This window comes from Ranitomeya imitator, chromosome 10 (assembly GCF_032444005.1).
Source record: "Ranitomeya imitator isolate aRanImi1 chromosome 10, aRanImi1.pri, whole genome shotgun sequence".
Taxonomy (NCBI): Eukaryota; Metazoa; Chordata; class Amphibia; order Anura; family Dendrobatidae; genus Ranitomeya; species Ranitomeya imitator.
In genome coordinates, this window is record NC_091291.1 from 150,299,671 (window position 1) to 150,322,409 (window position 22,739).

At 54.1% G+C, this 22,739-nt stretch overlaps 1 protein-coding gene across 4 annotated transcripts in view; it reads right to left on the minus strand.

The window, feature by feature from the left end:
• Positions 1–22,739, minus strand: part of IGSF9B (immunoglobulin superfamily member 9B) — a 195,517-nt gene that overhangs the window by 113,174 nt on the left and 59,604 nt on the right. For all 4 annotated transcript variants that reach the window (XR_011315543.1, XM_069742378.1, XM_069742377.1 and 1 more), the window contains exons 2-4: positions 4,104–4,295; positions 3,871–4,017; positions 2,474–2,625 (exon numbers count right to left, since the gene is read on the minus strand). Coding sequence is in view for 3 of the 4 variants with exons in the window: in XM_069742378.1 (XP_069598479.1) it covers positions 2,474–2,625; positions 3,871–4,017; positions 4,104–4,295 (491 nt within the window). In the remaining variant the exon portion in view is untranslated. The remainder of the gene's footprint in view (positions 1–2,473; positions 2,626–3,870; positions 4,018–4,103; positions 4,296–22,739) is intronic.

Sequence of the window (22,739 nt, forward strand, 5' to 3'; positions counted from 1 at the left end):
TTATGGAGGCCCAGGATGCTTCAATAGCGGCCTTAAGCTCATCCAGAGTGTTGGGTCTTGCGTCTCTCAACTTTCTCTTCACAATATTCCACAGATTCTCTATGGGGTTCAGGTCAGGAGAGTTGGCAGGCCAATTGAGCACAGTAATACCATGGTCAGTAAACCATTTACCAGTGGTTTTGGCACTGTGAGCAGGTGCCAGGTCGTGCTGAAAAATGAAATCTTCATCTCCATAAAGCATTTCAGCCGATGGAAGCATGAAGTGCTCCAAAATCTCCTGATAGCTAGCTGCATTGACCCTGCCCTTGATGAAACACAGTGTACCAACACCAGCAGCTGACATGGCACCCCACACCATCACTGACTGTGGGTACTTGACACTGGACTTCAGGCATTTTGGCATTTCCTTCTCCCCAGTCTTCCTCCAGACTCTGGCACCTTGATTTCCGAATGACATGCAAAATTTGCTTTCATCAGAAAAAAGTACTTGGGACCACTTAGCAACAGTCCAGTGCTGCTTCTCTGTAGCCCATTTCGGCACCTGTAGCCCATTTCCTGCACACGCCTGTGCACGGTGGCTCTGGATGTTTCCACACCAGACTCAGTCCACTGCTTCCTCAGGTTCCCCAAGGTCTGGAATCGGTCCTTCTCCACAATCTTCCTCAGGGTCCGGTCTCCTCTTCTCGTTGTACAGCGTTTTCTGCCACATTGTTTCCTTCCAACAGACTTACCATTGAGGTGCCTTGATACAGCACTCTGGGAACAGCCTATTTGTTGAGAAATTTCTTTCTGGGTCTTACCCTCTTGCTTGAGGGTGTCAATGATGGCCTTCTTGACATCTGTCAGGTCGCTAGTCTTACCCATGATGGGGGTTTTGAGTAATGAACCAGGCAGGGAGTTTATAAAAGCCTCAGGTATCTTTTGCATGTGTTTAGAGTTAATTAGTTGATTCAGAAGATTAGGGTAATAGGTCGTTTAGAGAACCTTTTCTTGATATGCTAATTTATTGAGACAGGTTTTTTGGGTTATCAGGAGTTGTATGCCAAAATCATCAGTATTAAAACAATAAAAGACGTGACAAATTTCAGTTGGTGGATAATGAATCTATAATATATGAAAGTTTAATTGTAATCATTACATTATGGTAAATAATGAAATTTAACACTATATGCTAATTTTTTGAGAAGGACCTGTATTACTATATCACACAGAGGAGAAGGGCGGCCATATTACTATATATATTACTATATCACACTGAGGAGAAGGGCGGCCATATTACTATATATATTACTATATCACACTGAGGAGAAGAGCGGCCATATTACTATATATATATTACTATATCACACTGAAGAGAAGGGCGGCCATATTACTATATATATATTACTATATCACACTGAGGAGAAGGGCGGCCATATTACTATATATATATTACTATATCACACTGAAGAGAAGGGCGGCCATATTACTATATATATTACTATATCACACGGAGGAGAAGAGCGGCCATATTACTATATATATTACTATATCACACTAAGGAGAAGGGCGGCCATATTACTATATATATATTACTATATCACACTGAAGAGAAGGGCGGCCATATTACTATATATATTACTATATCACACTGAGGAGAAGGGCGGCCATATTACTATATATATATATTACTATATCACACTGAAGAGAAGGGCGGCCATATTACTATATATATTACTATATCACACGGAGGAGAAGAGCGGCCATATTACTATATATATATATTACTATATCACACTGAGGAGAAGGGCGGCCATATTACTATATATATTACTATATCACACGGAGGAGAAGAGCGGCCATATTACTATATATATTACTATATCACACTGAGGAGAAGGGCGGCCATATTACTATATATATTACTATATCACACGGAGGAGAAGAGCGGCCATATTACTATATATATTACTATATCACACTGAGGAGAAGGGCGGCCATATTACTATATATATTACTATATCACACTGAGGAGAAGGGCGGCCATATTACTATATATATATATATATATATACGTATACATTATATATATATATATATATATATAAACACTATATCACACTGAGGAAGAGGGAGGCCATATTACTATATCACACTAAGGAGAAGGGCGGCCATATTACTATATATATTACTATATCACACGGAGGAGAAGGACGGCCATATTACTATATATATATATATATATATATATATATATATATATATATATATATATATATTACTATATTACACTGAGGAGAAGGGCGGCCATATTACTGGAAATATTAGCAATGGGTTTTGAACGTCGTGGTTTGGTTCCAATTCTCGCTGTAATAGACGGAACGAACAAGTGAGATGGAAATGTCGGGTTTTCATGGAGATGCTCGGTAAGTCTGCACACAGTGTCCGCTCTGCACAGCACCAAGACTCTGACCCTCGTACATGGCAGCATCACCTGGTATTTGGTGGTTCCCCCAAGAAAGTCCCCCTCTCTCAGCCACGTGACGGTAGGTTTTGGATTCCCGAAGGCCGCACAGGTCAGGGTGACGCTGCTCCCCTCTTTGGCCTCTAGGTATTGGGGAGGAGTTTCAGTGAAGGTGGGAGGGGCTGAGGAGATAGAAGGAAGAAATTGAGGGGGTCACAGTTCATCACTTGCAAGGTCATGGCAGCAGCCTAAAAAGGCAGGAGGGGCGGCGTCACTGCTGCAGATTTGGAATGACAGATGTTTGCCCAGGTTTCATTTTAATAAATAATTAATAAATAAGCTGTGACCTCAGCACAGAGAGGGAGAGACTGGTTCCAGGAAAGATGAATGGGAGCACTCACATCACAGACAGCCGGAGACAAGCAGGACTGGGGGGACGGTGCAGACAGCATCAGGACTGGGGGGGACGGTGCAGACAGCATCAGGACTGGGGGGACGGTGCAGACAGCATCAGGACTGGGGGGACGGTGCAGACAGCATCAGGACCGGGGGGACGGTGCAGACAGCATCAGGACCGGGGGGACGGTGCAGACAGCATCAGGACCGGGGGGACGGTGCAGACAGCATCAGGACCGGGGGGACGGTGCAGACAGCATCAGGACCGGGGGGACGGTGCAGACAGCATCAGGATGGGGGGGACGGTGCAGACAGCATCAGGACCGGGGGGACGGTGCAGACAGCATCAGGACCGGGGGGACGCAGACAGCAGAAGAGAAGCAGGACTGGGGGGTGCAGACAGCAGAAGAGAAGCAGGACTGGGGGGTGCAGACAGCAGAAGAGAAGCAGGACTGGGGGGGGTGCAGACAGCAGCAGAGAAGCAGGACAGGGGGGGGTGCCGACAGCAGAAGAGAAGCAGGACTGGGGGGTGCAGACAGCAGCAGAGAAGCAGGACTGGGGGGTGCAGACAGCAGCAGAGAAGCAGGACTGGGGGGTGCAGACAGCAGCAGAGAAGCAGGACTGGGGGGTGCAGACAGCAGAAGAGAAGCAGGACTGGGGGGTGCAGACAGCAGCAGAGAAGCAGGACTGGGGGGGATGCAGACAGCAGCAGAGAAGCAGGACTGGGGGGGTGCAGACAGCAGAAGAGAAGCAGGACTGGGGGGTGCAGACAGCAGAAGAGAAGCAGGACTGGGGGGTGCAGACAGCAGCAGAGAAGCAGGACTGGGGGGTGCAGACAGCAGCAGAGAAGCAGGACGGGGGGGGGGGGGGGGGATGCAGACAGCAGCAGGACAGGAGGGATACAAACAAGCAGACAGCACCTCCTATTCCTAGCCACAGCTCTAGAGACCCCGGTGAGGGGCACAGCAGAGCATGCCCGGCACTTCACAATGAGACAAGCAGAGGCATACATCAGGTTCAGTATCTCTCACCGTTTACCGTCAGATGGACCCAGCTGCCATTGTGAAATGTATCGTATTGCTGCTCCAACATCAGAACTTTACACTCGTACCAGCCCTGATCCTGCGAGCGAGTCTGATCGATGCGCAGCGATGCCTTGTCATGGAGGTTGGCACGACCTGCCAGTGGGAGCACAAGAGAAGAATATACTCCGATGGTCAGACCTAGTCACCAGCAGCATCTCAGATACTGAAGCTTCACTCACCTACGTATTCTGGGTCTACATGGGGGGGGTAGAAACCAAACTTGATGAAGATGGGAATGGGCACTCCAAACTTGAACCATTCAACCACATAAGGAGGAGGCTGGGCAGTAAGGGGGTGGATGACGCTGCACCCCAGGATCACGCTGTCGCCAGCACGTGCCGTCACAAACTGCGGCTCTTCCCGTGAACCACCTGCAACACATTAACACCAACAATCTTCACCCACCGCCATGACCAGAAGACCATGAGTAAGAGTAACAAAGAAGACAACCCCCCATAGACATTAACTATAAGCAGAGTGCTCTTACCAACCACCAGCCTCATCCTCTCACAGACACAGGGTTAGAGCGAGCTAATCCCATCACCAACCTCATCCTCTCACAGGCACAGGAGGTAGAGCACTCTCCCACCACCAACCTCATCCTCTCACAGGCACAGTAGGTAGAGCACTCTCCCACCACCAGCCTCGTCCTCTCACAGGCACAGGAGGTACAGCACTCTCCCACCACCAACCTCATCCTCTCACAGGCACAGGAGGTACAGCACTCTCCCACCACCAACCTCATCCTCTCACAGGCACAGGAGGTACAGCACTCTCCCACCACCAACCTCATCCTCTCACAGGCACAGGAGGTACAGCACTCTCCCACCACCAACCTCGTCCTCTCACAGGCACAGGAGGTAGAGCACTCTCCCATCACCAACCTCGTCCTCTCACAGGCACAGGAGGTACAGCACTCTCCCACCACCAGCCTCGTCCTCTCACAGGCACAGGAGGTACAGCACTCTCCCACCACCAACCTCGTCCTCTCACAGGCACAGGAGGTAGAGCACTCTCCCACCACCAACCTCATCCTCTCACAGGCACAGGAGGTAGAGCACTCTCCCACCACCAACCTCATCCTCTCACAGGCACAGGAGGTAGAGCACTCTCCCACCACCAGCCTCGTCCTCTCACAGGCACAGGAGGTAGAGCACTCTCCCACCACCAACCTCATCCTCTCACAGGCACAGGAGGTACAGCACTCTCCCACCACCAACCTCGTCCTCTCACAGGCACAGGAGGTACAGCACTCTCCCACCACCAGCCTCGTCCTCTCACAGGCACAGGAGGTACAGCACTCTCCCACCACCAACCTCGTCCTCACATGCACAGGAGGTAGAGCACTCTCCCACCACCAGCCTCGTCCTCTCACAGGTACAGGAGGTAGAGCACTCTCCCACCACCAACCTCGTCCTCTCACAGGTACAGGAGGTACAGCACTCTCCCACCACCAGCCTCATCCTCTCACAGGCACAGGAGGTACAGTACTCTCCCACCACCAGCCTCGTCCTCTCACAGGCACAGGAGGTACAGCACTCTCCCACCACCAACCTCGTCCTCTCACAGGCACAGGAGGTAGAGCACTCTCCCACCACCAGCCTCGTCCTCTCACAGGTACAGGAGGTAGAGCACTCTCCCACCACCAACCTCGTCCTCTCACAGGCACAGGAGGTACAGCACTCTCCCACCACCAACCTCATCCTCTCACAGGCACAGGAGGTAGAGCACTCTCCCACCACCAGCCTCGTCCTCTCACAGGTACAGGAGGTACAGCACTCTCCCACCACCAACCTCATCCTCTCACAGGCATAGGAGGTAGAGCACTCTCCCACCACCAGCCTCGTCCTCTCACAGGCACAGGAGGTACAGCACTCTCCCACCACCAGCCTCGTCCTCTCACAGGTACAGGAGGTAGAGCACTCTCCCACCACCAACCTCATCCTCTCACAGGCACAGGAGGTACAGCACTCTCCCACCACCAGCCTCGTCCTCTCACAGGCACAGGAGGTACAGCACTCTTATCCCATCATCAGCCTCGTCCTCTCACAGGCACAGGAGGTACAGCACTCTTATCCCATCACCAACCTCGTCCTCTCACAGGCACAGGAGGTACAGCACTCTTATCCCATCATCAGCCTCGTCCTCTCACAGGCACAGGAGGTACAGCACTCTTATCCCACCACCAACCTCATCCTCTCACAGGCACAGGAGGTGCAGCACTCTCCCACCACCAGCCTCGTCCTCTCACAGGTACAGGAGGTAGAGCACTCTCCCACCACCAACCTCGTCCTCTCACAGGCACAGGAGGTACAGCACTCTCCCATCACCAACCTCGTCCTCTCACAGGCACAGGAGGTAGAGCACTCTTATCCCACCACCAACCTCATCCTCTCACAGGCACAGGAAGTACAGCACTCTCCCACCACCAGCCTCGTCCTCTCACAGGCACAGGAGGTAAAGCACTGTCCCACCACCAACCTCGTCCTCTCACAGGCACAGGAGGTACAGCACTATTATCCCATCACCAACCTCGTCCTCTCACAGGCACAGGAGGTAGAGCACTCTTATCCCATCATCAGCCTCGTCCTCTCACAGGCACAGGAGGTACAGCACTCTTATCCCATCACCAACCTCATCCTCTCACAGGCACAGGAGGTGCAGCACTCTCCTACCACCAGCCTCGTCCTCTCACAGGCACAGGAGGTAGAGCACTCTCCCATCACCAACCTCGTCTTCTCACAGGCACAGGAGGTAAAGCGCTCTTATCCCATCACCAACCTCGTCCTCTCACAGGCACAGGAGGTAAAGCACTCTCCCACCACCAACCTCGTCCTCTCACAGGCACAGGAGGTACAGCACTATTATCCCATCACCAACCTCGTCCTCTCACAGGCACAGGAGGTAAAGCACTCTTATCCCATCATCAGCCTCGTCCTCTCACAGGCACAGGAGGTACAGCACTCTTATCCCATCACCAACCTCGTCCTCTCACAGGCACAGGAGGTACAGCACTCTTATCCCATCATCAGCCTCGTCCTCTCACAGGCACAGGAGGTACAGCACTCTTATCCCACCACCAACCTCATCCTCTCACAGGCACAGGAGGTGCAGCACTCTCCCACCACCAGCCTCGTCCTCTCACAGGCACAGGAGGTAGAGCACTCTCCCATCACCAACCTCGTCCTCTCACAGGCACAGGAGGTAGAGCACTCTCCCATCACCAACCTCGTCCTCTCACAGGCACAGGAGGTACAGCACTCTTATCCCACCACCAACCTCATCCTCTCACAGGCACAGGAGGTAGAGCACTCTCCCACCACCAGCCTCGTCCTCTCACAGGTACAGGAGGTACAGCACTCTCCCACCACCAACCTCATCCTCTCACAGGCATAGGAGGTAGAGCACTCTCCCACCACCAGCCTCGTCCTCTCACAGGCACAGGAGGTACAGCACTCTCCCACCACCAGCCTCGTCCTCTCACAGGTACAGGAGGTAGAGCACTCTCCCACCACCAACCTCATCCTCTCACAGGCACAGGAGGTACAGCACTCTCCCACCACCAGCCTCGTCCTCTCACAGGCACAGGAGGTACAGCACTCTTATCCCATCACCAACCTCGTCCTCTCACAGGCACAGGAGGTAGAGCACTCTTATCCCATCATCAGCCTCGTCCTCTCACAGGCACAGGAGGTACAGCACTCTTATCCCATCACCAACCTCGTCCTCTCACAGGCACAGGAGGTAGAGCACTCTTATCCCATCATCAGCCTCGTCCTCTCACAGGCACAGGAGGTACAGCACTCTTATCCCATCACCAACCTCGTCCTCTCACAGGCACAGGAGGTACAGCACTCTTATCCCACCACCAACCTCATCCTCTCACAGGCACAGGAGGTGCAGCACTCTCCCACCACCAGCCTCGTCCTCTCACAGGTACAGGAGGTAGAGCACTCTTATCCCAGCACCAACCTCGTCCTCTCACAGGCACAGGAGGTACAGCACTCTCCCATCACCAACCTCGTCCTCTCACAGGCACAGGAGGTAGAGCACTCTTATCCCACCACCAACCTCATGCTCTCACAGGCACAGGAAGTACAGCACTCTCCCACCACCAGCCTCGTCCTCTCACAGGCACAGGAGGTAAAGCACTGTCCCACCACCAACCTCGTCCTCTCACAGGCACAGGAGGTACAGCACTATTATCCCATCACCAACCTCGTCCTCTCACAGGCACAGGAGGTAGAGCACTCTTATCCCATCATCAGCCTCGTCCTCTCACAGGCACAGGAGGTACAGCACTCTTATCCCATCACCAACCTCGTCCTCTCACAGGCACAGGAGGTACAGCACTCTTATCCCACCACCAACCTCATCCTCTCACAGGCACAGGAGGTGCAGCACTCTCCTACCACCAGCCTCGTCCTCTCACAGGCACAGGAGGTAGAGCACTCTCCCATCACCAACCTCGTCTTCTCACAGGCACAGGAGGTAAAGCGCTCTTATCCCATCACCAACCTCGTCCTCTCACAGGCACAGGAGGTAAAGCACTCTCCCACCACCAACCTCGTCCTCTCACAGGCACAGGAGGTACAGCACTCTTATCCCACCACCAACCTCATCCTCTCACAGGCACAGGAAGTACAGCACTCTCCCACCACCAGCCTCGTCCTCTCACAGGTACAGGAGGTAAAGCGCTCTTATCCCATCACCAACCTCATCCTCTCACAGGCACAGGAGGTACAGCACTCTCCCACCACCAACCTCGTCCTCTCACAGGTACAGGAGGTAAAGCACTCTCCCACCACCAGCCTCGTCCTCTCACAGGCACAGGAGGTAAAGCGCTCTTATCCCACCACCAACCTCGTCCTCTCACAGGCACAGGAGGTACAGCACTCTCCCATCACCAACCTCATCCTCTCACAGGCACAGGAGGTAAAGCACTCTCCCACCACCAGCCTCGTCCTCTCACAGGCACAGGAGGTAGAGCACTCTCCCACCACCAGCCTCGTCCTCTCACAGGCACAGGAGGTACAGCACTCTCCCACCACCAACCTCGTCCTCTCACAGGTACAGGAGGTAAAGCACTTTTATTCCATCATCAGCCTCGTCCTCTCACAGGCACAGGAGGTACAGCACTCTCCCACCACCAGCCTCGTCCTCTCACAGGTACAGGGGGTAAACCGCTCTTATCCCATCACCAACCTCGTCCTCTCACAGGCACAGGAGGTAGAGCACTCTCCCCCCACCAGCCTCTTCCTCTCACAGGTACAGGAGGTAGAGCACTCTCCCACCACCAGCCTCATCCTCTCACAGGAATAGCAGGTAGAGCACTCTCCCATTACCAACCTCGTCCTCTCACAGGCACAGGAGGTAAAGCACTCTCCCACCACCAGCCTGGTCCTCTCACAGGTACAGGAGGTAGAGCACTCTCCCACCACCAACCTCGTCCTCTCACAGGTACAGGAGGTAGAGCACTCTCCCACCACCAACCTCGTCCTCTCACAGGTACAGGAGGTAGAGCACTCTCCCACCACCAGCCTCGTCCTCTCACAGGCACAGGAGGTAAAGCGCTCTTATCCCAGCACCAACCTCGTCCTCTCACAGGCACAGGAGGTAAAGCACTTTTATCCCATCATCAGCCTCGTCCTCTCACAGGCACAGGAGGTACAGCACTCTCCCACCACCAGCCTCGTCCTCTCACAGGTACAGGGGGTAAACCGCTCTTATCCCATCACCAACCTCGTCCTCTCACAGGCACAGGAGGTAGAGCACTCTCCCACCACCAACCTCGTCCTCTCACAGGTACAGGAGGTAAAGCATTCTTATCCCATCACCAACCTCATCCTCTCACAGGCACAGGAGGTAAAGCATTCTTATCCCATCACCAACCTCGTCCTCTCACAGGCACAGGAGGTAGAGCACTCTCCCACCACCAACCTCGTCCTCTCACAGGCACAGGAGGTAAAGCGCTCTTATCCCACCACCAACCTCGTCCTCTCACAGGCACAGGAGGTACAGCACTCTTATCCCATCACCAACCTCGTCCTCTCACAGGCACAGGAGGTAAAGCGCTCTTATCCCATCACCAACCTCGTCCTCTCACAGGCACAGGAGGTACAGCACTCTCCCATCACCAACCTCATCCTCTCACAGGCACAGGAGGTAAAGCACTCTCCCACCACCAGCCTCGTCCTCTCACAGGCACAGGAGGTAGAGCACTCTCCCACCACCAGCCTCGTCCTCTCACAGGCACAGGAGGTAGAGCACTCTCCCACCACCAGCCTCGTCCTCTCACAGGCACAGGAGGTAGAGCACTCTCCCACCACCAACCTCGTCCTCTCACAGGCACAGGAGGTACAGCACTCTCCCACCACCAACCTCATCCTCTCACAGGTACAGGAGGTAAAGCACTTTTATCCCATCATCAGCCTCGTCCTCTCACAGGCACAGGAGGTACAGCACTCTCCCACCACCAGCCTCGTCCTCTCACAGGTACAGGGGGTAAACCGCTCTTATCCCATCACCAACCTCGTCCTCTCACAGGTACAGGAGGTAGAGCACTCTCCCACCACCAACCTCGTCCTCTCACAGGTACAGGAGGTACAGCACTCTCTCACCACCAGCCTCGTTCTACTCACAGGCACAGAGTTAAAGTACTTTTATCAAATCACCAATCTCACCATCTCAGGCACGGGGTTAGAGCACCCATATCCCACCACCAGTCTGGTATCACAGGCAGGAGGGTAGAGTGCCGTTATGCCACCACCAGCCTCGTCCTCTCACTGGTACAGGAGGTAAAGTGCCCTTATCCCACCACCAGCCGCTTTTTCTCACAGGCACGGTGGTAGAGCGCTCTTATTCCACCAACAGCTTTGTTCTCTCAAAGGCAGGAGGGTAGAGTGTCGTTATCCCACCACCAGCCTCGTATCACAGGAATGGGGGTACAGCGCTCTTATCCAACCACCAGCCTCGTATCACAGGAATGGGGGTACAGCGCTCTTATCCAACCACCAGCCTCGTATCACAGGAATGGGGGTACAGCGCTCTTATCCAACCACCAGCCTCGTATCACAGGAATGGGGGTACAGCGCTCTTATCCAACCACCAGCCTCGCTCTACTCACAGGCACGGGGTTAGAGCGCTCTTATCCAACCACCAGCCTCGTTCTCTCACAGGCACGGGGGTAGATTGCTCTTATCCCACCACCAGCCGTGTGTCACAGACAGGGATATAGTGCTTTTATCCCACCACCAGCCTCACCATCTCACAGGCAGGTGGGGTAGAGTGCTCTTATCCCACCACCAACCATGTTGTGTCACAGGCAGGGTGATAAGAGTGCCTTTATCCCATCAAGGGCCTTGTGTCACAGATACGGCGGTGGAGTGCGGTTATCCCACCACCAGCTTTGTTGTGTCACAGACACGGCGGTGGAGTGCGGTTATCCCACCACCAGCTTTGTTGTGTCACAGACACGGCGGTGGAGTGTGGTTATCCCACCACCAGCTTTGTTGTGTCACAGACACGGCGGTGGAGTGCGGTTATCCCACCACCAGCTTTGTTGTGTCACAGACACGGCGGTGGAGTGCGGCTATCCCACCACCAGCTTTGTTGTGTCACAGACACGGCGGTGGAGTGCGGTTATCCCACCACCAGCTTTGTTGTGTCACAGACACGGGGGTGGAGTGCGGTTATCCCACCACCAGCTTTGTTGTGTCACAGACACGGCGGTGGAGTGCGGTTATCCCACCACCAGCTTTGTTGTGTCACAGACACGGCGGTGGAGTGCGGCTATCCCACCACCAGCTTTGTTGTGTCACAGACACGGCGGTGGAGTGCGGTTATCCCACCACCAGCTTTGTTGTGTCACAGACACGGGGGTGGAGTGCGGCTATCCCACCACCAGCTTTGTTGTGTCACAGACACGGCGGTGGAGTGCGGTTATCCCACCACCAGCTTTGTTGTGTCACAGACACGGCGGTGGAGTGCGGCTATCCCACCACCAGCTTTGTTGTGTCACAGACACGGCGGTGGAGTGCGGTTATCCCACCACCAGCTTTGTTGTGTCACAGACACGGCGGTGGAGTGCGGTTATCCCACCACCAGCTTTGTTGTGTCACAGACACGGGGGTGGAGTGCGGTTATCCCACCACCAGCTTTGTTGTGTCACAGACACGGCGGTGGAGTGCGGTTATCCCACCACCAGCTTTGTTGTGTCACAGACACGGCGGTGGAGTGCGGTTATCCCACCACCAGCTTTGTTGTGTCACAGACACGGGGGTGGAGTGTGGTTATCCCACCACCAGCTTTGTTGTGTCACAGACACGGGGGTGGAGTGCGGTTATCCCACCACCAGCTTTGTTGTGTCATAGGCACGGGGCGCAGGTATTACACATCTACAGCCATGGCTACATCACTCTCCCTCCCTTAGCAGAGGATGACTGCTTTTGGATGGATGTTTTCTCAATAACAGGTCAAACACGAAGTATAGGGGGAGATTCAATTGGAAGGGCAAGCCTGCTCTATGGAGGTAAGGAGTTAACAGCCAGTGGCACAGTGGCAAACCATGAAAGAGTTAACGGGAAGGAGAAAACCTGCACATCGCACTGCGTCTGCAGCGAGCGCCATCTCGCAGCAATGGGATTGGCTGATGGTGACATCATTAGCTCTAGGGAAAGACATCAGTGGATATTTCTGACATACATACAGCAGAGCGGGGGGCAGGGTGACCCCGAGTGACAAATGCTGACAGATCCAGATGGCAGCCCCATGACAGCAGCAGGGCAGCGCTAGGTGCCGTCACATGGGCACCTGTGCCACTCTGCATGTATATGAAGCGGTGTGACCTGCAAGAGGGGTGTGTGTCGTGTGTACAGCATGGTGGTGGAATGGGAGCTGTATAAGGAGGGCAAACTGTATGAGGCTATAGGGAAGGGAGGTGTGTGTGTGTGTGTGTGTGACCTGTATGAGGGGAAGTGTGTGTGTATGCGGGGGAAGTGGGTGTGTGTGTGTGTGTGTATGACCTGTATGAGGGGGAAGTGTGTGTGTGTGTGTGTATGCGGGGGAAGTGGGTGTGTGTGTGTGTGTGTGTGTGTGTGTGTGTGTGTGTGTGTGTGTGTGTGTGTGCGTGCGTGCGTGCGTGTGTGTGTACAGCATGGTGGTGGAATGGGAGCTGTCTAAGGAGGGCAAACTGTATGAGGCTATAGGGAAGGGAGGTGTGACGTGTGTGTGTGTGTGTGTGTGTGTATGACCTGTATGCGGGGGAAGTGGGTGTGTGTGTATGACCTGTATGAGGGGAAGTGGGTGTGTGTGTGACCTGTATGCGGGGGAAGTGTGTGTGTGTGTGTGTGTGTGTACAGCATGGTGGTGGAATGGGAGCTGTCTAAGGAGGGCAAACTGTATGAGGCTATAGGGAAGGGAGGTGTGACGTGTGTGTGTGTGTGTGTGACCTGTATGAGGGGAAGTGGGTGTGTGTGTGACCTGTATGAGGGGGAAGTGTGTGTGTATGCGGGGGAAGTGGGTGTGTGTGTGTGTGTGTGTGTGTATGACCTGTATGAGGGGGAAGTGTGTGTGTGTGTGTGTGTGTGTGTATGCGGGGGAAGTGGGTGTGTGTGTGTGTGTGCGTGTGTGTGTGTGTACAGCATGGTGGTGGAATGGGAGCTGTCTAAGGAGGGCAAACTGTATGAGGCTATAGGGAAGGGAGGTGTGACGTGTGTGTGTGTGTGTGTGTGTGTGTGTATGACCTGTATGCGGGGGAAGTGGGTGTGTGTGTATGACCTGTATGAGGGGAAGTGGGTGTGTGTGTGACCTGTATGCGGGGGAAGTGTGTGTGTGTGTGTGTGTGTGTGTGTACAGCATGGTGGTGGAATGGGAGCTGTCTAAGGAGGGCAAACTGTATGAGGCTATAGGGAAGGGAGGTGTGACGTGTGTGTGTGTGTGTGTGTGTGTGTGTGTGTGTGTGTGTGTGTGTGTGTATGACCTGTATGCGGGGGAAGTGGGTGTGTGTGTATGACCTGTATGAGGGGAAGTGGGTGTGTGTGTGACCTTTATGCGGGGGAAGTGGGTGTGGGTGTGTGAGTGTGACCTGTATGCGGGGGAAGTGGGTGTGTGTATGTATGACCTGTATGAGGGGAAGTGGGTGTGTGTGTATGACCTGTATGAGGGGAAGTGGGTGTGTGTGTATGACCTGTAAGCGGGGGAAGTGGGTGTGTGTGTATGACCTGTATGCGGGGGAAGTGGGTGTGTGTGTATGACCTGTATGCGGGGGAAGTGGGTGTGTGTGTATGACCTGTATGCGGGGGAAGTGGGTGTGTGTGTATGACCTGTATGCGGGGGAAGTGGGTGTGTGTATGACCTGTATGCGGGGGAAGTGGGTGTGTGTGTATGACCTGTATGCGGGGGAAGTGGGTGTGTGTGTATGACCTGTATGCGGGGGAAGTGGGTGTGTGTGTGTATGACCTGTATGCGGTGGAAGTGGGTGTGTGTGTATGACCTGTATGCGGTGGAAGTGGGTGTGTGTGTATGACCTGTATGCGGTGGAAGTGGGTGTGTGTGTATGACCTGTATGCGGGGGAAGTGGGTGTGTGTGTGTGTGTGTGTATGACCTGTATGCGGGGGAAGTGGGTGTGTGTGTGACCTGTATGCGGGGGAAGTGTGTGTGTATGTATGACCTGTATGCGGGGGAAGTGGGTGTGTGTGTGTGTATGACCTGTATGCGGGGGAAGTGGGTGTGTGTGTGACCTGTATGCGGGGGAAGTGGGTGTGTGTGTGACCTGTATGCGGGGGAAGTGTGTGTGTGTATGTATGACCTGTATGCGGGGGAAGTGGGTGTGTGTGTATGACCTGTATGCGGGGGAAGTGGGTGTGTGTGTATGACCTGTATGCGGGGGAAGAGGGTGTGTGTATGACCTGTATGCGGGGGAAGTGGGTGTGTGTATGACCTGTATGCGGGGGAAGTGGGGGTGTGTGTGTGTGTGTATGACCTGTATGCGGGGGAAGTGGGGGTGTGTGTGTGTATGACCTGTATGAGGGGAAGTGGGTGTGTGTATGACCTGTATGCGGGGGAAGTGGGTGTGTGTATGACCTGTATGCGGGGGAAGTGGGTGTGTGTGTATGACCTGTATGCGGGGGAAGTGGGTGTGTGTGTGTATGACCTGTATGCGGGGGAAGTGGGTGTGTGTGTATGACCTGTATGCGGGGGAAGTGGGAGTGTGTGTATGACCTGTATGCGGGGGAAGTGGGTGTGTGTGTATGACCTGTATGCGGGGGAAGTGGGTGTGTGTGTATGACCTGTATGCGGGGGAAGTGGGTGTGTGTGTATGACCTGTATGCGGGGGAAGTGGGTGTGTGTGTATGACCTGTATGCGGGGGAAGTGGGTGTGTGTATGACCTGTATGCGGGGGAAGTGGGTGTGTGTGTGTATGACCTGTTTGCGGGGGAAGTGGGTGTGTGTGTGTATGACCTGTATGCGGGGGAAGTGTGTGTGTGTGTGTGTGTGTGTATGACCTGTATGCGGGGGAAGTGGGTGTGTGTGTATGACCTGTATGAGGGGAAGTGGGTGTGTGTATGACCTGTATGCGGGGGAAGTGGGTGTGTGTGTATGACCTGTATGAGGGGGAAGTGAGTGTGTGTGTATGACCTGTATGCGGGGGAAGTGGGTGTGTGTATGACCTGTATGCGGGGGAAGTGGGTGTGTGTGTATGACCTGTATGCGGGGGAAGTGTGTGTGTGTGTGTGTATGACCTGTATGCGGGGGAAGTGGGTGTGTGTGTGTATGACCTGTATGCGGGGGAAGTGGGTGTGTGTGTGTATGACCTGTATGCGGGGGAAGTGGGTGTGTGTGTGACCTGTATGCGGGGGAAGTGTGTGTGTATGTATGACCTGTATGAGGGGAAGTGGGTGTGTGTATGACCTGTATGCGGGGGAAGTGGGTGTGTGTGTATGACCTGTATGAGGGGGAAGTGGGTGTGTGTGTATGACCTGTATGCGGGGGAAGTGGGTGTGTGTATGACCTGTATGCGGGGGAAGTGGGTGTGTGTATGACCTGTATGCGGGGGAAGTGGGTGTGTGTGTGTATGACCTGTATGCGGGGGAAGTGGGTGTGTGTGTATGACCTGTATGAGGGGAAGTGGGTGTGTGTATGACCTGTATGAGGGGAAGTGGGTGTGTGTATGACCTGTATGCGGGGGAAGTGGGTGTGTGTGTGTGTGTGTGTGTATGACCTGTATGCGGGGGAAGTGGGTGTGTGTGTATGACCTGTATGCGGGGGAAGTGGGTGTGTGTGTATGACCTGTATGAGGGGAAGTGGGTGTGTGTATGACCTGTATGCGGGGGAAGTGTGTGTGTGTGTATGACCTGTATGCGGGGGAAGTGGGTGTGTGTGTATGACCTGTATGCGGGGGAAGTGGGTGTGTGTGTGTATGACCTGTATGCGGGGGAAGTGGGTGTGTGTGTGTATGACCTGTATGCGGGGGAAGTGGGTGTGTGTGTATGACCTGTATGCGGGGGAAGTGGGTGTGTGTGTGTATGACCTGTATGCGGGGGAAGTGGGTGTGTGTGTATGACCTGTATGCGGGGGAAGTGGGTGTGTGTGTGTATGACCTGTATGCGGGGGAAGTGTGTGTGTGTGTGACCTGTATGCGGGGGAAGTGGGTGTGTGTATGACCTGTATGAGGGGAAGTGGGTGTGTGTGTGTGTGACCTGTATGCGGGGGAAGTGGGTGTGTGTGTATGACCTGTATGCGGGGGAAGTAGGTGTGTGTGTGTGTGTATGACCTGTATGCGGGGGAAGTGGGTGTGTGTGTGTATGACCTGTATGCGGGGGAAGTGGGTGTGTGTGTGTGTATGACCTTTATGAGGGGGAAGTGAGTGTGTGTGTATGACCTGTATGCGGGGGAAGTGGGTGTGTGTATGACCTGTATGCGGGGGAAGTGTGTGTGTGTATGACCTGTATGCGGGGGAAGTGTGTGTGTGTATGACCTGTATGCGGGGGAAGTGGGTGTGTATGTATGACCTGTATGAGGGGAAGTGGGTGTGTGTATGACCTGTATGCGGGGGAAGTGGGTGTGTGTGTATGACCTGTATGAGGGGGAAGTGGGTGTGTGTATGACCTGTATGCGGGGGAAGTGGGTGTGTGTGTATGACCTGTATGCGGGGGAAGTGGGTGTGTGTGTGTATGACCTGTATGCGGGGGAAGTGGGTGTGTGTGTATGACCTGTATGAGGGGGAAGTGAGTGTGTGTGTATGACCTGTATGCGGGGGAAGTGGGTGTGTGTATGACCTGTATGCGGGGGAAGTGTGTGTGTGTGTATGACCTGTATGCGGGGGAAGTGGGTGTGTATGTATGACCTGTATGAGGGGAAGTGGGTGTATGTATGACCTGTATGCGGGGGAAGTGGGTGTGTGTGTATGACCTGTATGCGGGGGAAGTGGGTGTGTGTGTATGACCTGTATGCGGGGGAAGTGGGTGTGTGTGTGTATGACCTGTATGCGGGGGAAGTGGGTGTGTGTATGACCTGTATGCGGGGGAAGTGGGTGTGTATGACCTGTATGCGGGGGAAGTGGGTGTGTGTATGACCTGTATGCGGGGGAAGTGGGTGTGTGTGTGTGTGTGTATGACCTGTATGCGGGGGAAGTGGGTGTGTGTGTATGACCTGTATGAGGGGAAGTGGGTGTGTGTATGACCTGTATGCGGGGGAAGTGGGTGTGTGTGTATGACCTGTATGCGGGGGAAGTGGGTGTGTGTGTATGACCTGTATGCGGGGGAAGTGGGTGTATATGTATGACCTGTATGCGGGGGAAGTGTGTGTGTGTGTGTGTGTATGACCTGTATGCGGGGGAAGTGTGTGTGTGTGTGTGTGTGTGTGTATGACCTGTATGCGGGAAGTGGGTGTGTGTGTGTATGATCTGTATGCGGGGGAAGTGTGTGTGTGTGTATGACCTGTATGCGGGGGAAGTGTGTGTGTGTGTGTGTGCGCATCACCTATATGCGGGGGAAGTGGGTGTGTGTGTATGACCTGTATGCGGGGGAAGTGTGTGTGTGTGTGTGTATGACCTGTATGAAGGGGAAGTGTGTGTGTGCATCACCTATATGCGGGGGAAGTGGGTGTGTGTGTATGACCTGTATGCGGGGGAAGTGGGTGTGTATGACCTGTATGCGGGGGAAGTGGGTGTGTGTGTATGACCTGTATGCGGGGGAAGTGGGTGTGTGTGTATGACCTGTATGCGGGGGAAGTGGGTGTGTGTGTATGACCTGTATGCGGGGGAAGTGGGTGTGTGTGTATGACCTGTATGCGGGGGAAGTGGGTGTGTGTGTATGACCTGTATGCGGGGGAAGTGGGTGTGTGTGTATGACCTGTATGCGGGGGAAGTGGGTGTGTGTGTATGACCTGTATGCGGGGGAAGTGGGTGTGTGTGTATGACCTGTATGCGGGGGAAGTGGGTGTGTGTGTGTGTATGACCTGTATGCGGGGGAAGTGGGTGTGTGTGTGACCTGTATGCGGGGGAAGTGTGTGTGTATGTATGACCTGTATGAGGGGAAGTGGGTGTGTGTGTACGACCTGTTTGCGGGGGAAGTGGGTGTGTGTGTGTATGACCTGTATGCGGGGGAAGTGGGTGTGTGTATGACCTGTATGCGGGGGAAGTGTGTGTGTGTGTGTGTGTGTGTGTGTGTGTATGACCTGTATGCGGGGGAAGTGGGTGTGTGTGTGTGACCTGTATGCGGGGGAAGTGTGTGTGTGTATGACCTGTATGCGGGGGAAGTGGGTGTGTATGTATGACCTGTATGAGGGGAAGTGGGTGTGTGTATGACCTGTATGCGGGGGAAGTGGGTGTGTGTGTATGACCTGTATGAGGGGGAAGTGGGTGTGTGTATGACCTGTATGCGGGGGAAGTGGGTGTGTGTGTATGACCTGTATGCGGGGGAAGTGGGTGTGTGTGTATGACCTGTATGCGGGGGAAGTGGGTGTGTGTGTATGACCTGTATGAGGGGGAAGTGAGTGTGTGTGTATGACCTGTATGCGGGGGAAGTGGGTGTGTGTATGACCTGTATGCGGGGGAAGTGTGTGTGTGTGTATGACCTGTATGCGGGGGAAGTGGGTGTGTATGTATGACCTGTATGAGGGGAAGTGGGTGTATGTATGACCTGTATGCGGGGGAAGTGGGTGTGTGTGTATGACCTGTATGCGGGGGAAGTGGGTGTGTGTGTATGACCTGTATGCGGGGGAAGTGGGTGTGTGTGTGTATGACCTGTATGCGGGGGAAGTGGGTGTGTGTATGACCTGTATGCGGGGGAAGTGGGTGTGTATGACCTGTATGCGGGGGAAGTGGGTGTGTGTATGACCTGTATGCGGGGGAAGTGGGTGTGTGTGTGTGTGTGTATGACCTGTATGCGGGGGAAGTGGGTGTGTGTGTATGACCTGTATGAGGGGAAGTGGGTGTGTGTATGACCTGTATGCGGGGGAAGTGGGTGTGTGTGTATGACCTGTATGCGGGGGAAGTGGGTGTGTGTGTATGACCTGTATGCGGGGGAAGTGGGTGTATATGTATGACCTGTATGCGGGGGAAGTGGGTGTGTATGTATGACCTGTATGAGGGGAAGTGGGTGTGTGTATGACCTGTATGCGGGGGAAGTGGGTGTGTGTGTATGACCTGTATGAGGGGGAAGTGGGTGTGTGTATGACCTGTATGCGGGGGAAGTGGGTGTGTGTGTATGACCTGTATGCGGGGGAAGTGGGTGTGTGTGTATGACCTGTATGCGGGGGAAGTGGGTGTGTGTGAATGACCTGTATGAGGGGGAAGTGAGTGTGTGTGTATGACCTGTATGCGGGGGAAGTGGGTGTGTGTATGACCTGTATGCGGGGGAAGTGTGTGTGTGTGTATGACCTGTATGCGGGGGAAGTGGGTGTGTATGTATGACCTGTATGAGGGGAAGTGGGTGTATGTATGACCTGTATGCGGGGGAAGTGGGTGTGTGTGTATGACCTGTATGCGGGGGAAGTGGGTGTGTGTGTATGACCTGTATGCGGGGGAAGTGGGTGTGTGTGTGTATGACCTGTATGCGGGGGAAGTGGGTGTGTGTATGACCTGTATGCGGGGGAAGTGGGTGTGTATGACCTGTATGCGGGGGAAGTGGGTGTGTGTATGACCTGTATGCGGGGGAAGTGGGTGTGTGTGTGTGTGTGTGTATGACCTGTATGCGGGGGAAGTGGGTGTGTGTGTATGACCTGTATGAGGGGAAGTGGGTGTGTGTATGACCTGTATGCGGGGGAAGTGGGTGTGTGTGTATGACCTGTATGCGGGGGAAGTGGGTGTGTGTGTATGACCTGTATGCGGGGGAAGTGGGTGTATATGTATGACCTGTATGCGGGGGAAGTGGGTGTGTGTGTATGACCTGTATGCGGGGGAAGTGTGTGTGTGTGTGTGTGTGTGTGTGTGTGTGTGTGTGTATGACCTGTATGCGGGGGAAGTGTGTGTGTGTGTGTGTGTATGACCTGTATGCGGGAAGTGGGTGTGTGTGTGTATGATCTGTATGCGGGGGAAGTGTGTGTGTGTGTATGACCTGTATGCGGGGGAAGTGTGTGTGTGTGTGTGTGCGCATCACCTATATGCGGGGGAAGTGGGTGTGTGTGTATGACCTGTATGCGGGGGAAGTGTGTGTGTGTGTGTGTATGACCTGTATGAAGGGGAAGTGTGTGTGTGCATCACCTATATGCGGGGGAAGTGGGTGTGTGTGTATGACCTGTATGCGGGGGAAGTGGGTGTGTATGACCTGTATGCGGGGGAAGTGGGTGTGTATGACCTGTATGCGGGGGAAGTGGGTGTGTGTGTATGACCTGTATGCGGGGGAAGTGGGTGTGTGTGTATGACCTGTATGCGGGGGAAGTGGGTGTGTGTGTATGACCTGTATGCGGGGGAAGTGGGTGTGTGTGTATGACCTGTATGCGGGGGAAGTGGGTGTGTGTGTATGACCTGTATGCGGGGGAAGTGGGTGTGTGTGTATGACCTGTATGCGGGGGAAGTGGGTGTGTGTGTATGACCTGTATGCGGGGGAAGTGGGTGTGTGTGTATGACCTGTATGCGGGGGAAGTGGGTGTGTGTGTATGACCTGTATGCGGGGGAAGTGGGTGTGTGTGTGTGTATGACCTGTATGCGGGGGAAGTGGGTGTGTGTGTGACCTGTATGCGGGGGAAGTGTGTGTGTATGTATGACCTGTATGAGGGGAAGTGGGTGTGTGTGTACGACCTGTTTGCGGGGGAAGTGGGTGTGTGTGTGTATGACCTGTATGCGGGGGAAGTGTGTGTGTGTGTGTGTGTGTGTGTGTGTGTGTGTGTGTATGACCTGTATGCGGGGGAAGTGGGTGTGTGTGTATGACCTGTATGAGGGGAAGTGGGTGTGTGTATGACCTGTATGCGGGGGAAGTGGGTGTGTGTGTATGACCTGTATGAGGTGGAAGTGAGTGTGTGTGTATGACCTGTATGCGGGGGAAGTGGGTGTGTGTATGACCTGTATGCGGGGGAAGTGGGTGTGTGTGTATGACCTGTATGAGGGGGAAGTGGGTGTGTGTGTATGACCTGTATGAGGTGGAAGTGAGTGTGTGTGTATGACCTGTATGCGGGGGAAGTGGGTGTGTGTATGACCTGTATGCGGGGGAAGTGTGTGTGTGTATGACCTGTATGCGGGGGAAGTGGGTGTGTATGTATGACCTGTATGAGGGGAAGTGGGTGTGTGAATGACCTGTATGCGGGGGAAGTGGGTGTGTGTGTATGACCTGTATGCGGGGGAAGTGGGTGTGTGTATGACCTGTATGCGGGGGAAGTGGGTGTGTGTGTATGACCTGTATGCGGGGGAAGTGGGTGTGTGTGTGTGTATGACCTGTATGCGGGGGAAGTGGGTGTGTGTGTGTATGACCTGTATGCGGGGGAAGTGGGTGTGTGTGTGTATGACCTGTATGCGGGGGAAGTGGGTGTGTGTGTGACCTGTATGCGGGGGAAGTGTGTGTGTATGTATGACCTGTATGAGGGGAAGTGGGTGTGTGTATGACCTGTATGCGGGGGAAGTGGGTGTGTGTGTATGACCTGCATGAGGGGGAAGTGGGTGTGTGTGTATGACCTGTATGCGGGGGAAGTGGGTGTGTGTATGACCTGTATGCGGGGGAAGTGGGTGTGTGTATGACCTGTATGCGGGGGAAGTGGGTGTGTGTGTGTGTGTATGACCTGTATGCGGGGGAAGTGGGTGTGTGTGTATGACCTGTATGAGGGGAAGTGGGTGTGTGTATGACCTGTATGCGGGGGAAGTGGGTGTGTGTGTGTGTGTGTGTGTGTATGACCTGTATGCGGGGGAAGTGGGTGTGTGTGTATGACCTGTATGCGGGGGAAGTGGGTGTATGTGTATGACCTGTATGCGGGGGAAGTGGGTGTATGTGTATGACCTGTATGCGGGGGAAGTGGGTGTGTGTGTATGACCTGTATGAGGGGAAGTGGGTGTGTGTATGACCTGTATGCGGGGGAAGTGGGTGTGTGTGTATGACCTGTATGCGGGGGAAGTGGGTGTGTGTGTATGACCTGTATGCGGGGGAAGTGGGTGTGTGTGTATGACCTGTATGCGGGGGAAGTGGGTGTGTGTGTGTATGACCTGTATGCGGGGGAAGTGGGTGTGTGTGTATGACCTGTATGCGGGGGAAGTGGGTGTGTGTGTGTATGACCTGTATGCGGGGGAAGTGGGTGTGTGTGTGTATGACCTGTATGCGGGGGAAGTGGGTGTGTGTGTATGACCTGTATGCGGGGGAAGTGGGTGTGTGTATGACCTGTATGAGGGGGA